General features: G+C 45.9%; 2 protein-coding genes across 11 annotated transcripts in view; both read right to left on the bottom strand.

The window, feature by feature from the left end:
* TPD52L2 (TPD52 like 2) overlaps positions 1–7,081 on the bottom strand; it is a 32,698-nt gene extending 25,617 nt beyond the window's left edge. For 3 of the 9 annotated variants that reach the window (XM_089513561.1, XM_089513558.1, XM_089513553.1), the window contains exons 1-2: positions 6,896–7,076; positions 1,115–1,281 (exon numbers count right to left, since the gene is read on the bottom strand). In XM_089513561.1, the coding sequence (XP_089369687.1) occupies positions 1,115–1,281; positions 6,896–6,914 (186 nt within the window). In that variant the 5' untranslated portion in view covers positions 6,915–7,076. Of the gene's footprint in view, positions 1–1,114; positions 1,282–6,895 lie in introns of all 9 variants that reach the window. The other 6 variants (XM_089513560.1, XM_089513554.1, XM_089513556.1 and 3 more) reach the window with 5 other exon arrangements.
* An 8,332-nt stretch (positions 7,082–15,413) lies between these two features.
* Positions 15,414–16,802, bottom strand: LOC149315508 (ABHD16B-like). 2 transcript variants are annotated; one of them, XM_089518458.1, is made up of 2 exons: positions 16,652–16,802; positions 15,414–16,603 (listed from the first exon to the last, which is right to left on the bottom strand). In XM_089518458.1, exons 1-2 carry the CDS (start codon positions 16,800–16,802, stop codon positions 15,414–15,416), a joined length of 1,341 nt encoding a protein of 446 aa, XP_089374584.1. The 2 variants fall into 2 exon arrangements, with proteins under 2 accessions (XP_089374584.1, XP_089374583.1); XM_089518457.1 differs by having other exon boundaries at positions 15,414–16,802.

Raw genomic sequence — 16,802 nt, 5'->3', positions numbered from 1 at the left:
ATGGATCAGATAAAATCCATAATTTTGTCCCCAAATTTACCCTCTCTGGCTACATCTACGTCCCCAAATTTACCCTCTTTGGCTACATCTATGTCCCCAAATTTACCCTCTCTGGCTACATCTATGTAGCCAGACAAGAAATGATTATGTCATATGCTGAGACCACTGGAGGCTCCCAGCAGAATACACAATCACTTCATGGACACAGCTAGATGATTCTCTGATCCCACACCAGTCTCACCAGGCAGAGCACAATTGGGGGAGTTGCAGAAACTTTACAGAAGGTCTAAGGATTGGTGAATGGCCAGCTGTAGCATAGTTCTGCATGCAGAACTACTATGCTACAGTGGACTGTATAGGATTGGCCTGGAGGTTTTGTACTGAGGAGCAAAACTTGTTATTGGCAGCATTCATTACTTAGGAATACCAAGATAAAAGCAGTCCTACGCATGCTTTATCTTAACATAAATTAGAGGAACACAAGTCAGCCTTGGGTTAGACAGTGACAGATTTGTGAAAGACTATGGTAGCACAGTGATAAAAACACCAAGGTACAATGCAAAATCTCCAGTTCACAACTATTCTCAACCACCAAGGTCACTGGGCAAACCAGCATTAATGTACAGGGGGAAATCATGCAGCCCTCCAGATGTCAGACTGCAACTCCCAGCGCTCCTCACCATTGGCTATGCTGGCTAGGGCGACAGGAACTTACAGTCCAACAACAACTTGAAAGCTGCATGATTTCTCTCAACATCTTTCCTCTTCAGGTTGCTTTGAGGAGGAGGAGGAGATGGGAGAGGCCATATTTGACACTGAACCCTGTGTGGAAAGAGAGGATTTAAAAAAATGTACCAAAGAGCGATTTCATTTCCCAGTATGCCCTGCTGTTCCCTGTTAATGCCTTCAAATTTAACACCACCAAAATCAGAAAAAGCTCTAGCTACAAAAGAGAAACTAGAAAGTTACACCAGAGACTTGAGACATTTGAGACAGTGATCATAGCACTGTTTTGACTTTAGACTTGCAAGAGGCAGAATTATCTGAACTCTGTGTATCATATTAACCAAGTAGAGCTCAAAAAGGTACCTTTAGAAAGGGAACACTTCCGTACCTTGGCCAGCTCAGACTTTAGCTCCTCTTCCTCCACCTCAGTGAGCCCATTGTAGGCAGAGGCCCTTGATGGAGTAGGAGCAGTGGCAGCGGTGCTTGTGTTGTCCACAGGGACGTCTGTCATGGTATCGGCCAGCAGACCTTTGTTGGGAGAGTTAAGGTTGATATCTGTCATAGACAAGAAGCAAAGCAGGGGAAGAGGGGAAGCAGTTAGAAAGGCAAAGCACTGTTAGTCTAGCCTGCAGAAGCTCTCTCTACATAGTTGATGCTGGCAAAGAAAACAGGAACAGAGCCTTTGTAACAAGTCCTACCCAGGAGACTATTTGCATATCAAAAGCTACAGACAAGTCAGTGGCCCACCAGCCACCCTCATAAACTATCTCAAGACAACAGCTTTGCACATCGTACTGTCCCAAGAGACAAGAAAACTCAGCTGGCTGATTCATTTGGGAAGGGCTTGAAGGTGAGCTTGTCAAGCTCTTGAAAACACCCACACAGGCCATAATAATTATCTCTCTTGCTCCACCTGTATCTTAACTCTTGGTGTGTTTTTAATCGTTTTTGAACTGCCCTTGCATTATTTTATCTTGTCTTTATAAACTGCCTGTTTATATGAACTGCTATGGGATATTATATTACACAATATGTAAACAATTAAATTTAAACAAGTGACAGCCAGCATGGTGTAGTGGTTTGAGTATTAGGCTAGTACTATGGAGATCAGGGTTCGAATCCCTGCTCAGCCAGGGAAACCTACTAGGTGGTTCTGGGCAAGTCACAATCTCTCAGCCTCAGAGGATTGCAACGGCAACCCCCCTCTGAAGAAACTTGCCAAGAAAACACCTGATAGGGTCACCATAAATTGGAAACAACTTTGAGTACACACAACAACAAGAAATGAATAGACCACCCTTGGAACCCTGGTCCATTTCAAACAGGAACAAAGAAAAATTTGCCAGAGGAGACCTTTGCCAGGAAGTCACTGCAATCCTGATACCCTGCAAATTAAATCTGCATGAATTCTGTTTTGGTTTTTTGTTTTGTTTTGTTTTTTGGCAAGTTAATAAAAATAATAATACTACAGGAGAAGCAGTTTCAAGGATGATATTGAACAGCTTCCATGCTTCTTTATTCACCACACAGCTCAGGGGGGGGGGGGGGGGAAGGTTTCCTCCAGAGGTTAAAGGCACTATGATTAATTTTGGTCAATCTAATCTATACTGGAAATGCTAGTGATATAATGGGAGTGCTGCCATCTCTGGCTTATTGTTTTAAGAGAGCTGGAGGAAATGTCTACTTGTTACTCTGATCCTAAAAGGCTGAGGGAAGCTTTCTGGTTTGTTATCGAATGTAGGTTTCAGGGAATGAAGCCAGAGGACAAAGGAGGACACCAGAGACAGATGATGTGGCTAGACCTTGAAAATTGCAGATGAATTCAAACTGACATTCGGCTCCAAAGTTCACTGAGAGGTGTTGACCAAGTTGTTATCTTTTCCCCTAGCTTCTTGTTGCTATGTGCATCCATGTTGTTTCTAACTTATGGCAACTCTATCACAGAGTTTTCTTGGCAATATTTATCCAGAAGGCATTTGCCTCTGCCTCCTTCTGAGGTTGAGCATGTGTGACCTGCCCTGTCCACATTCACCCAGATAGTTTCCATGTCTGAGCCGGGATTCCATTCCTGACCTGCAGAGTCACAGTTTAAACCTCAAACAACTACACTACTCTGGCTCTTTAGCTTACTCCACAATTCTGTCAAGACACTATAAATTGCTTTGCCACTTTCTTGGAAGGCAAGCACAATACAAACATAACATATGGACAAATTAACTACCCAACCTTACAATGGATGCACTAGCTGTATTCCAAGCAGAGTGCTGGTGTACAAGAGTGAAATGGTGACTCTTCAACAGAAACCAAGAAAAACTGGGCAGCTAGCTTGTAGTAAGGGAACACCTGACCCTCCAGAGGTTTTGAACTTCATCTTGTACAAGCCCCAGCCAGCACAGGCAGTGGTAAGGGATTATGGAAGCTGCACTCCAAAACATCTGGAGGGACATGTAGCCCCCCCTTCCCACTCCATTCTAGGATTTTTCCAATCCTGTTGCTCTAGGCCACTCAGTAAATTGCAATGACAGCATCAAGGGATTACCAACTGCCTACTTCATATTTAAATTGGAATGAACTTGCAGGACTTCTGACCTGTTTCTCATCTCAAAAGGCTGTCCCTCATATAGATATACACACACACTGCAAAATCTTGCATAGGTAGCCTTGCAAATGGGATCACAGTGGCACATCCCAACACATGGAACTATGCACCCATGTTAGTCAACAAGCAAATCATCATCACACCCTTGGTGGCTGTGTGCTACTTTCAGCAGCAGGCAAGACTCAGGAGGCTACGGGAAGAGCATATATTAGAAGTTAATGCAGCTCCTTAAGAAACAGAGGAACATCACATAGTTTTTGCAAGAAAGCATCAAAGCAACCTTCTTATGAAAAATGAAAAGAGGAAATCTAGAGCAGCCCAAAGCTATCACTCTTTGATCTCACAGTCTCTTAATATCCTGGGCTGCTCTACTAACTAACCCACTCCCTCACAACAGATTCAGTCTCCCACAGCTCCACCACAGGAACTCCCCCCTCCAAGCCCCATTGCAAGGCATCTTGAGGTTCACCAGTTATGGGGCAGAAGAAGACTGAAGGCATGATGCAACCCACCCTTCTGGGGCAGAGCCTCCCTGCATCATGCAGCTTTATCCCAATTAATGCTTACCACCCAGACCCACAGTCAACATTATAATGTAAATATAATTTCCCCACTCCCCCCCCCAACTTTTTACCTTCTGGGTCCCAAGTTGCCAAACCCACCACCCTCCAAACAATTCTAGCAGTTCCTGTACACTCCACCCTCAAAATTAACACTGAGATTCCCAACCCACATTATCTTTTTTAGAAGTTTGCTCTCCCTGCCCACCTGAATTCCTTCCAAAACCAAACCCACCCCAAAACCGGGGCTCACAATGTTCAGTCATGGAAGCATCGGCACCACTGGGCATCCCATGACAATAGCTTCCTGCAATATGGACTCCTTGCCTGCCACCCCAAGTCTCAGCCAGGAAGACCCAAATTGCCTCCTTCAACCTCCCCCCCCAACACAAAATCTCAGTCTCTCTCCTGCACCTTCATTTTATGAACATGGACAGAGGCACATCGATCTTCCCTGGACTCTTCTACCCATAACCAGGGCAAATGCAGCTTCTTATGCCAGTCCTTCTGAGCTCCTGCTACTTTCGCCAAACTCCCAGGGCATGGCTGCCATCACCACTCTCCAAGCTCCTAGGCTGTTGTCAACCCACAGAAATAAAGCAGATTGACACCATTCCTGGATTCCACAGCACTGAGCCTGACAATGAAAGCAGTGTCAAAGTGCATTTGTTATACCATGCTGGTGCAGCCTCTGTCATGACAGTTAAAGTTGTGTCAAACTGCTTTATTTCTGCAGTGTGGACAAACCCTAGCCGCCTCCCTCACTGAAACACTCCCGCATGTAAACATCCTATCCTGCCATAGAAACTCCTTCTCCTCCCAACCCACTGAAGGCAAGCCCCCCGCCAGAGGCCTAGACCTAAAAGTCTGTGACCCACACAGGCTTGAGGTGGGTGCATTTAAAGGACTTGTTACTTGACTCCTGGCTTAGTGGCCTGAGAGTTGGACCATGACTCTGGAGACTAGAGTTTGATTCCCAGTTAGGCAATGGAAACCCACTGGGTGACCTTGGGAAAGTCACACTCTCTCAGCTTCAGAGGATGGCAATAGCAAACCAACTCTGAAGATACTTGCCAAGAAAACTCCATCATAAGTCCAGCTTAAGGCAGGGTGACCAGATAGCCTCCTTTCCCAGCACATGTCCAGGGCACTTTTCCAGGTGGTGGGTGGGAGAAGATGTTTCAGCCTTCTTACAGGGGGAAATTCAAAACCTCCTCCATTTTGAGCATGGCTAAGAAGCATGAACTTACATTTATAACAATGTCTTTAGCTTTTATTTGGCAACATCCTACATTTGTCTTCAATGTACTCCATTTTGCAGTACCTTGTCCTCCTGTGCAGTTAGGACATCAGCTCACCCTGCCTTAGGGTCCCCATAAGTCAAAAACACCTTAAAGGCACACAACAACAATACTCCTGACTGCACCCTCCTCAGGCCTGACATGAATGCCTGCCAGATGGTCAGACGCAGGATCTGATTAGACCAGTGGAGGACAGGGGGGTCTTGGAGATGCCTCATCAACAGGGTTGCCATGAGTTGAAGTCCACTCGAGGTCCATTAACAACAACAGCACCAAATTTTTAAAACAAAACACACATACCGATCAAACAGAAAAGAGTCACGGAGCTGGAAGAGACCCAAAGGGCCATCTGCTATGCAGGAATACACAGTCAAAGCACTCCAGAGGCATCCCGCCTCTCTTTAAAGACCTCCAAAAGAGGAGACTCCACTACACTCCGAGGAAGGAGTGTGTTCCTCTGTCGAACAGCTCTCAATGTCAGGAAGTTCCTCCTAATGTTGAGGTGGAATCTCTTTGCATCCATTGTTCCATGTTCTAGTCTCTGGGGCAGCAGGAAACAAGCTTGCTCCCTCCTCAATATGACATCTCCATCCCCAATGTGGCATCCCTTCAAAGACCTAAGCAGGGCTATCACCTCTTAACCTTCTCTTCTCCAGGCTAAACATACCCAGCTCCCTAAGTCTCTCCTCATAAGGCATAAGTCCAGCTTCTCAACATCCTTTTTGAATTTTGATGCCCAGAACTGTCTTCTAGGTAAGGCCTGATCAAAGCAGAATAGAGCGGCACTATTATTTCCCTTGATCTCTAGACACTAAGCACAAAAAGGAGGGTTCAGAGGTGATATGACAGCCCTGTTTAAATATGTGAGGGGCACTGTATCGAGGATGGAGCAAACTTGTTTTCTGCTGCTCCAGAGAGTGGGGCGGAGTCTCCTTCTTTGGAGGTCTTTAAACAGAGGCTGGATGGCTGTCTGTCAATGGGAATGCTTTGATTGAGAGTTCCTGCATGGCAGAATGGGATGGTACTGGATCGGGGCCCTTGGGGTCTCTTCCACCTCTGTGATTCTGTGAGGGCGACCAAAATGGTGGAAGGTATGAAGAGAGACTTAGAGAGTTGGGTATGTCTAGCTTGGGGGAAAGAAGGTTAAGAGGTGATAGAACTGAGAGCATTTGGTGACTGAGATGGTGAAGGGTCTGGAAACCAGGAGGAGGGAAAGGGAGCTGGGGACGTTTAGTCTGGAGAAGAGAAGGTTGTTTAAGTACTAGAAGGGATGCCATATTGAGGAGGGAGCAAGCTTGTTTTCTGCTGCTCCAGAGACTGGGACCCAATGGAGCCATGGATGCAAGCTCCAGGAAAGGAGATTCCAGCTCAACATGAGGAGCTCCTTCCTGGGAGCGCAGCGGAGTCTCCCTCTCGGAGGCCCTGAAGCATCTGCCGAGGGGCTCCTGCCTGGATGGCGCTGGCTCTGCTGCCACGGGGCTCTCTGCCTCCCAGAGTCCCAACCTGGCTGGCTCTCTGATGGCTGGCAGCCACTAGCTGAGCAAACCCTTCCCGCTCCCGGCAGGCAGAGGCCTGGCTCCTCAGGCTCCCTCCTCCCGGACTTGCTGGCTTTCTTCCTGCAGGGAGTTGTTTTGTTTGTAGGCCCAGAGCCCCAGCGCCAACCGCGGCCTCCCCTGGGGCCCGGCCCGCCCTTCCCCTCCTCCTCCTACCTTGGCTGGCGCTCTCCATCTCGCCCAGCAGGCCCTGAGAGAGAGAGAGGAAAGCGGGTGGCCGCTCGCTCGCTCGCTCTCGTTGAGGGAGAAAAACAACCCCAGGACCGACGACGGAGGCAGAAACTCCTCTCCCTCGCTCGCGACGTCGTGACGTCACGCGCCTGCCTCCTCCTCCTCCTCCTCCTCTTCTCCCAAGGCACGCACTCACTTCCTGTCCGGCGCGGGATTTAGACGTCATCATCGCCGCTGCCGCGCTTCCTGGTAAAGAGTTACGAGCGCCAGCGGAGGAGCTGCTCTTCCACACTTCCGGCTCCCATTGGGTTCTTGTTGTTGTTGTTGTTGTTGTTGTTGTTGTTGTTGTGTGTTTTGGAGCCCTTTCAGAGTAATGACGGCCCAGAGGCGATGCTCTCCCGGCGGGAGCGGCGAGACTGGTCCGGAAGAGGGCTTGAGAGAGAGTGACTGGCGCAGGGTCCCCCAGTGTTAGGCCTTTGTGCTCCGTCTGAGCCCTGGCCTCAGTCCTGCGCTGCACTCCTGCTTCCCCAGCAGCACAGGGCTGCGTCCACACTGGAGCAATAACCCGGTTTGGCACCGCTTTAAGCCTCCTGGCTCAAGGCTATGGAGTTCTGGGAGCAGGGGCTCCAGGGAGGAGGGTTTGGGAGCCACAGGCCACTCCTGTCTGTGTGGGACTTCCCCAGCCCTGTATTGAAGATGCAGGGCTAGCCCTAGCCCTCCTTCCCATCTGGGCCCCTGCCTGGGCTCTTGTCTGCCTTTCTGGGGACAGGGCTGGGCAGCAGGGGAAGACCCTCTCTTCTGCCAAAAGACTGCCCACTGTGCCTTGGAGACGCTCCATCGCACGGAGGAATGGCTCTTCATTTCGAAGGAGAAGAACACATTCATGTGCCTTTGCTAGTTCAGCTCATTTACAGGAATGCCAGTTGTGTTCAAACTGACTTCCCATTGCCTGAAATTACGTCTGGCAGTCTATCACGCAACAACGTGAAACCCCATGATTGCGTTCGGACTGACTTCCCGTTGCCCGAATTTCCATGTAGTGGGTGATCACACACTAATGTTAAACCCCATGATTGCGTTCAGATTGCCATTGGGTGATACTTCCCATTTCCCTTGTGTCCCTGTCCCAACCTCCGAAGTAAGCCAAAGGCCTGATTGTGACTCTGAGCTTTAAACACTGGACCAAAGCATCTCCATTCCTATGCCTTTAGCAGCTTTCTTTGTCCTTTCCAAGAATTTTGACTGGATTGGTTCCAGCCGGTTTGAGAAACAACAAACAAGACAATTTAGCTCAGTAGTAAAGATGGGCATGTAGTAGTAGTAAATAGTACTCAGAGGCATGCCCAGTAGCGTTGGAGGAGCTTCCCCTTCTTTGTCGTGCTGAAAAGTGCATAGGAATGTCAGGCATCCAATCAGCCTGTCTCTCTCTCTTTCCGGCTGCAAAGCCTGATGTGGGTCTGACCCTTTTGTTCAAAGGCTCTGTGTTATGTATCTTGCCTTTTCCGATCAGATCCAGAGCTTCTTTTCAGTCCCATTCCTACCCAGCATGTGAGGGACTGGTGTTCCAGGAAGGGAGAGTAACTCATCATAGCCACATTCAGCTCTTCTCTCATAGGGTTACCAGATTGGATCTAAAACGGTGCCCCTGTATTTTAATCCTTAACAGATCCTTGAGACGAAGTATTGGAAAGTTCTGTCAAAGGAGTTGAAGGTTCCTGTCTTCCTACAACTTCAAAACCCCAACTTTCAGTCACAGCCATTTCACAACAAGAATACAGTAAACATCTTTAATGTTTGGTGTAAGTATAGTGCTCTGGGTCCTATAGTGGGAGGAAAGTGGGATATAAATTAAGGAAACAAACAAACTGAGCTAGGCATTCCTCTGCAACCTTTGCTCATGCTTTCCACCAAGGAGACAAATGGTGCATTGGGGCAGGGCAGCTGTGGCTGAAAATTAGCACCTGGAAGGTGAAGGAGAGAGACTTTTGCTCCATCTGACAGATATTTACCTTATCTCATCCCATACCCCCCAACTGTCCAAGTTTGGAAGACAATCCTGATTCATCCCCTGTCATTTCATATTTTCAACAGCTTTGAAAATGCCTCTCTCCCCTTTTTGCTCAGCTTACTTCAATTGCTGCAAACTGAGTTCAAAGTATGCACTCTGCAGAGGAGAGGAGCAGCAGGAGCTTGCCTTTCCCTGCGGGTTCAGGCAAAAGCAAACAGCTGCGGCTTTTCCTAGCTTGTGTGTGCTTCCTCATTAATACTTTTGCTATCTTGACCACACTCTGACGTTGCTTGGCCGCAAAATGATGGAAGTTACATTGTCCTACTCAATGGTCTCTTAAGATGAAAGTTATAGTAGCCCCAGAAGGCAAGATTACTAAACGATGCTGTCGTACTTTGGTTACATTATGAGAAGGCATGACTCATTGGGAAAAACAATAATGCTAGGAAAGGTGGAGGGAAGTAGAAAGAAAGAAAGGCTACACGCTAGATGGATGGACTCTTAAAGAGATAGCAGATATGAAATTGCAGGAACTAAGCAGTGGAGGACAGGGAGTCTTGGAGGTGTTTCATCCACAGGGTCGCCGCGAGTCGAGATCGACTCAAGGATGGTTAACAACAACAACAGACCCTGTGATATTTCTTGTAAATCCGCTTGCACATGAAAGTGAGAAACAGAGCCATTCCAAGGATGTTTGCTCAGGAAATTAAGTGCCATGGAATTTAATGGAAGTCAGAGATTAGGTGGAAGACATGGTGCATTATCTTTCACACTGCCCACTATACAGGGACCCCAGGGACCATTTCCTGGGAGATCTTTTGAAGACGAGGGCAGATTGAACACTGCCTGATATTATTTGTGATGTGTTGGCAGACCATTCCAAATCTATTACATTTAAGGTAGCCACCTTCGCAGCAGCAGCCCAAAAGATCCACTGCAAATTTCTAAAACCATCATCAGTGGACAGTAAAGGGGACCAGTTGTTGAAGGCTTATTGTTGCCTTGGCATTTTCCCTGTTGTTTTAATTGTTTTAGTTCTTGTATTGTCCTTGTTAGATACCTTTCCTGTAAGCATACTGGGAGCGTGTGTGTGTTTTAACAATTTTCCTGCAGTGGTTTTGTAACATTTTGTAATGGACGTTGTGCCACAGACAAATAAACTTGATGAACATAGAAGTCAGAGATTAACAGATGTTGAGGACTGCAAGAACTTTTCTTTCTCTTCTGCTTGTTTTGCTTCTTTTCAGACACGAGATGGCAGTACTATGCCACCCATTTTATTGCCCAAGGCATAATGTCTGCATGTGCCTTCAAGTTGCCTATGCTAGCCCCATGAGTTTCATAGGGTTTTCTTAGGCGAGGAATATGCAAGAGGTAGTTTTGCCAAACCAGTTCCTTCCTCTGAAATGAGCATAATAAAAATAGATAAATATTTCTACTGATACAGATTTGTCTCGTTTTTCTGCCAGAAACAAGAGAACCATACCAACTGCTTGATTATTCTGCAATTTTAAATTGTTTGAACTTGTTTGCATTGAATTGACTGTACACCAGGCTGAGGACCTAGGATATAGGGCAGAAGGGGAACGTTTTAAGAAAGAAATAAAACTATGGAAATGAGAAAACAAGTGCTGAGTTCTTGGGAAAACAGTCTAATCATATCACAGCTTTAACTCAGGCTTAAATAAAGGAGGAACCAGGCCAGGGCTTCTGTTGTGGTGTGAACCACACTTTACCAGCAACAACACATTTTGCTTTCATCCACTTCTTTCTGCAGTTGTGATCCTGATAAGTCTCCCTTTTCCCCAAAAATGTGACAAATTATTTTTTTTAAAAGGAGGGGGGGGCACATATCTCTCTGGTCAGATTTAGCTTACCCTTGCCTTAGGCAGCATCTACACTGCAAAATTAATGCAGTTTGACACTGCTTTAACTTCCATGGCTTAATGCTATAGAATTCTGGAATTTGTAGTGTTGTGAGGAATTTAGCCTTCTCTGTCAGAGAGCTCTTGTGCCACAATAAACTAGAAATCCCAGGATTCCATAGGATGGAGCCATGGTCATTAAAGCAGTGTCAAACTGTGTTAATTCTGCAGTGTGGCAGCAGAGACTGTGTTTTTGCTTCATCTCTTAGATGAAGCTAGTTTCCTGTTCTGAACTGGGTAGACATTATTATTATTATTATTATTATTATTATTATTATTATTCTGCTTAATCTTGAGGAATCCAAGTGGATTACAGCAGTAAAACAAGATACAATTAAAAGAAAAAAAGCATTAAAAGTTCCAAGATCCCCATCCCTCCCCCCGTCATAAAAACATAATAAACGCTAAAAAGAGATTAAAACAAAAGAGAGGTTAAAAACAATGGTGTACAAATTTCAAGCGGAGAACAGGTAGAGTAAAAGGCAAAGATGGAGAATAATGAGAGGACGGGGGGGGGGGGGGGGGAGACCTAGGATTGTTCCTTCACTGATGTTGCTTTTGAATCCACCTGACTAGGCTTACCTTGTTTTCTGTAAGTACATGCATACCTCAGTTCACAATGGAGATTATCACACAGGGAAAAGAAGCAGTTTGAGTTGTATAATTGTGCAATTGTACTCTTGTTACGCAAAATCCATAGCCACAGCAGCAGTAGCAAGAACATTTCATTCACAGGGAACTCCCATGGATTTAGTCACCATAGTGGGAATCGCGCTTGATTGAGAGAGTGTAGAAGTCAATCACGCTACATTACCACTATTGAAGAAGCAACCCGGGATACTCAGAATGTATTGCAGTGGTTGCAATCCATTTTCATTCCCAGGATCAGTTTTGCAGTGCATTTCAGACTTGTTTTGAGCTGTGGGGCACAATTTAGTTAACACTTGACTAAAACAATGTCTTGAAGTACTGTATATACTCGTCTATAAGTCTAAAAATTTATGCCCAAAAATTGACCTCAAAATCCCAGGTCGACTTATTTATGAGTCAGTATGGAAATGTGATAGCAGCTCTTTCAGATTTCCCCATGCGATGTAGAGAGGAGTTTATTTCTCTCTGGAGCCAAGCTTTAAGAGCTGTGTTGATCAATAACAAATCAGTCCTAGTAGTTTCCATTTCCGTAAGGAGCAGGTCTTTTGTAAAGCTAACAGATCTTAATGGCCTTTTAAAAACAAACACCTCTCCCAATGGTTTACACTGCATTTTTGTTGCTGTGAAAATCTCACTTACTCTCCAGCTAATGTGAGGTTTGCACCTAAGCTCAGAAGGAATATGGGAGTTGGAAAGAGGTGGGGTGTCAGATGATGTTGTTATCCCTGCTAATTGGGAAAGTCCCAGCACTTTGACCCAGTGGGCCCTTGCTCCTTTATGCCACTCATTAGGAGCCTCACTTCCATCCAGAGAAGGCTTCTTCATTTGTTTTCCTAGGAGATCTTATTAATGCAAAACGAACCCTTGTCTATGGTTGCTTACCTCCTGGTCTCTCTAAAGGCGTTGGAAATCCCATTTTGACTCAGAGTGTTTTAAGAAACACAGCTGGGGTTTGTACAGGGCCCTCTCTTAGAGACCGAATAACAACAACACAAAAATATTTCGAGACAAACCTTTCTCCTCTTCAGCAGTTGCATTCCCTTTCCAATTTAAAAAAAGTACTGACCAAACTGACAGGCTGAGCTAAGGAAAGTTACTTTTGCAGACCACAGCCCCCCAAAATCCCATAGTCAGCAGGGCCACTGAAGTGCTTTGTACATGTGTCCAAGAAGTACAAGTTGCTGTCATTTTGTTTAATTGGAAAGGAAGCCTGCCCTTATGCCATCACATTAATGTTTTATATTTTTAGTATATTCGATTACCTGTACTGCCCATTTTTTAAATTTTGCATTATGTTTATGTGGGGGAGTGCTGTATTTTAATACTGTATTTTAGAGAATTTATATTACTGAATATATTTTAAAAATTGCAACTGTTTGTAAAACACCACATACATGAGTGGTGCTATATAAATAAATGATCATCATCATCATGATCAATATCTGCTAGAGCCAGCATGGTTTGGGTGTGGACTCTGGAGATCAGAGTTCGAATCCCCACTTGGCCATGGACCCCACTGGATGACCTTGGGCAAGTCACACACTCTCAGTCTCATAGGGAGGCAAAGACAAAAAAACCCTCTGAACTTGCCAAGAAAATTCCATGTTAGGTTTGCCTTAGGGTGGGCATAAGTTGGAAATGTCTTGAAGGCACACAACAACAACAACAACAACAGACAGGGAAGTCCTGCTTATGGGCTATATATAGCCATCAAATCCCACTTTTGCATTCACTAAGATCCCTAGCAACCTCCCAAATCCATTCCCAGAGGTTGATCATAGAATCGTGCTGGAGGACCTACAAATGCCTAGAGAGAACATATTAATCAGATCCACAGAAGTCCAAGCCACAGACGTGGAAAGCCAACTGTACAGTGATTGATTGACTGATTCCTTTGCAATGAGTGTTAGAGCCACCATGGGTACTCAGACCAAAGGGAAATTTAAGTATTCTGTTTGCACAGTGACCAAGGAGTTACCTATCAGAATCTGGGAAGCAGGGCCTGGGTGCAGTGGGTTCAATGACCTTCACACTTGGGTTCTCCAGTTACTGAGATGCAGAAGCATATTATTTCTGACACTGCTGCTGGGAGCAATGCATAGCTATCATGGCCAACAGCTATTGTGGCTCTGAATTACACCCAATATCAAATGTAAATCCCCTTGCTCAACTTCTGAACTGATTTTTCCAGCACAACAAAAGACACACTTTTAGACCATCTCCCTCGGGAAGAGAACAGAAGTGCAAAGCCCATACTCACACATTCTGTTTTGGCTTTCTTTTCTCATTGCTATTGATTGATTGATTGATTGAAATTTTATTTATATACTGCCGTTCCTATGATCACGGCGGTTTACAAACAGAATAAGATACAATACGATACAGGTTACAAATATAATACAATACAAATCACAGTTTAAAAATCAAAATTAACAGCGAAAGTCCTTCATAAAAAACCATATACTACTATACATCATTAAAATCCATCATTAACCAATCAAGATAATAAAACAATCTAAAAATACAATAAATAGTATACAGGAGCAAAACAGTCAGGACATGTGAGGGAAGGCTTGACGAAATAAATGAGTCTTAAGGTTTTTCTTAAATGACTCCAGGGAGGGGGCTAAGCGGAGCTCCTCAGGGAGAGCGTTCCAAGACTGCGGGGCCACCACAGAAAAAGCCCTTTGCGCAGTCACTGCGTATCTTGTCTTGGGAACACTCAAAAGTTTTTTTTCACGAGACCTGAGAGTGCGGGGCGGATTGTATGGGGAGAGGCGGTTCTCCAAGTACTCTGGGCCCAAGCCATTTAGGGCTTTATAGGTAACAACCAACACCTTGTATTGTGCCCGGAAGCGAATTGGCAGCCAGTGCAGATCTGCTAGTACAGGTGTTATGTGGCTTGCCCTGGAGCTACCAGTGACCAGCCTGGCAGCCATATTTTGAACCAACTGCAGCTTCCGAGTTTGGTACAAGGGTTGCCCCATGTAGAGTGCATTGGCCAAGGCATCTTTATTTATAGCAAGAAATGGGTTCTAGGACAGTGTTCCAGTAGTTAAATGGCTTATCCAGGAGATAAATGACTTTCCCAGGAAGAATGGGAAAAGATATGCAAGAATGACCAGACAATCTGACTTTTGTTCCTTTCCCCTCTTTGATGAATTTAGTGGTGGTTATGTTACCATGATGCTATGAATTTCTCAAGACCCCCTCAAATTTCATCCTACATTTCAAGGCCATGTCAGGTTGGTTGTCACCTAAACAATTTGTTTTCCAGCTACTGGCTTTGCTGGCTGGGGTATTCTGGGAGTTGCAGTTCCTGAAACTAGCTTTTGAAAGGTCTACTGCTCTATCTACCACCCTGAGGAGCATCACTGACACCCATAAACTGTCACAGTCAGAAACTGGTACGTTAACATCTTTTGTTTCTTCTTTCTATCCAAACAATGGTGATTGGTGGCTTCTACGTCAGTGGAATGCTAAACCTGCTTTGGGCATTAGTCCGAAGTTTAAAGAACTTGTGTGTGTATTGAGGCTATTTTGGAGACAGGGTTCAGCACCTTGGTTAGTATACTTGAAGTTCTGGCTAATACCAGGTATTGATTTGTCACCCAATGAAATGGAAGCCACTAGCTACCAACACATCCAAATCCTAGGAATCAACCAGCTTCTCCCAACCTGGCACCCCTCAGATGTGTTGGACTGCAACTCTCATCATCCCCAGAAAGATTGATTGGAGCCATAGTGTAACATATCTGGAGAGCATGTGTTGGAAAAAAGCTAAAATATATAATTACAGGACAATAATAAGACGGGTACATGAACAGGTACTCCAAGCCCCTCTCTCCTTCTCATTTTTTATGTGTCTTTCTGTCTTTCCCTCCACTACTTCTTCTGATTCAGAACTCCTTGGCCTCTGTTATAATTCCCAGGGCATCTGGAAATCCTGGGGCTTCAGGAGGGACCAGTGGGTGGCCTCCACATTCTTCATGTGCTTCCTGGCTAAAAACACTGCCATTTGCTGCTTCTCTCTGCTGGAGATGTACTTCCCAACCCGCCATGGGAAATGGTTTCCATGCCAAAGGCTGGCTTTGTAATCCCTCAGTTTCTTGATACACCACTTATCGTTGATTTTGTAGTGCTGGTAGATGGTCTCCTCTTGCTTAGGATTGGCAGCTCGGAGCCAGTCATGCACAGCTTCCAACCCTTCTTGGGACATCACATCTGGATAACGGTGCTCCAGCAGTTGAATCAGGAGCGCGTTGGCCCTGTTGCACCGGAGATTGGTGATCTGGTCCTCCAAGCCAATCGGGCACGTGGTGATGACCTCATCCTTGGTCCTCCGGATCAGCAGCACAGGCCCTAAGTACTTGCAGAGCTGTTCACCCACATTGAGGTTGAAATGGTCCTTCACCGTCCGCACCACCAACTTCTTCCAGCTCTTGGGCATGACATTCAAAGCCAAGGGGAGCAAGTCATCAAAGGTGGCATCCAGGATCAAAGCACTCAGCAAAGGGTAGGACATGGCGACCCAGGTGGCAGCGTAGCCTCCGAGAGACCATCCGTACACGATAATGTCTTGTATCTTAAAGCTTAAGCGTTGGAGAGCATAACGGATCACCACATCCACGGCATTGGCATCATTCTCTGGGTAGGGCTGGCCTGTACTCCCAGCGAAACCAGGGTGATTCCAACCCAACACAGAATATCCAGCTTTCAGTGGCGTGAAGAGGCAGCCCCACTGGTAAAAGCTAACATTCCCCTCACAACAAATCACCAGCTGGTTCCCTCGTTCTTCTGCTTGCCCTGGCTGTTTGGTCCTTCTATCCACAAACATGGTGTCAATCTTATTTCCATCCCGAGCGACCAGCTTGGCCCGTTTGCCATTGTAGTCCCTCAAGAGACAAGCTTGACCCTTGGCCAGGACTGGTAACAAGGCTTGATTCAGAAGGAACACAGAACCTGGGTAAAGCAGCCAGCGGCCTAAAGAATGTGCCATGATATAGCTGGCTAGGCGGCTGGGCATCTGTTTGATGCTGCTAAAGATGTCCCACCCTGAGCTCTTCTCTCTGTATTGCTCTGTGGAGAAGGCGGATGCCAGCGGGCATGCTCCTGGTGCAACTTTGACGAGAATCTGCCGGCCGTGGGTTTTACTACCGTTGACCCTATGGGTAGGAGAATCGCTGTAGATCCTGGCCTCATCCCAACGGAAATCCACTGGCCAGTTCCCGAATTCAAAGTTGTAACTGGCCATAAGGTAGGTTTTAAATATATGGGCAAGAGCCTTTGGAAAACATAGGATGCACAT

This window comes from Sceloporus occidentalis, unplaced genomic scaffold (assembly GCF_023333645.1).
Source record: "Sceloporus occidentalis isolate IW3139 unplaced genomic scaffold, rSceOcc1.0.p SCAF_3, whole genome shotgun sequence".
Taxonomy (NCBI): Eukaryota; Metazoa; Chordata; class Lepidosauria; order Squamata; family Phrynosomatidae; genus Sceloporus; species Sceloporus occidentalis.
This window is presented reverse-complemented; position numbering and strand designations above follow the sequence as displayed.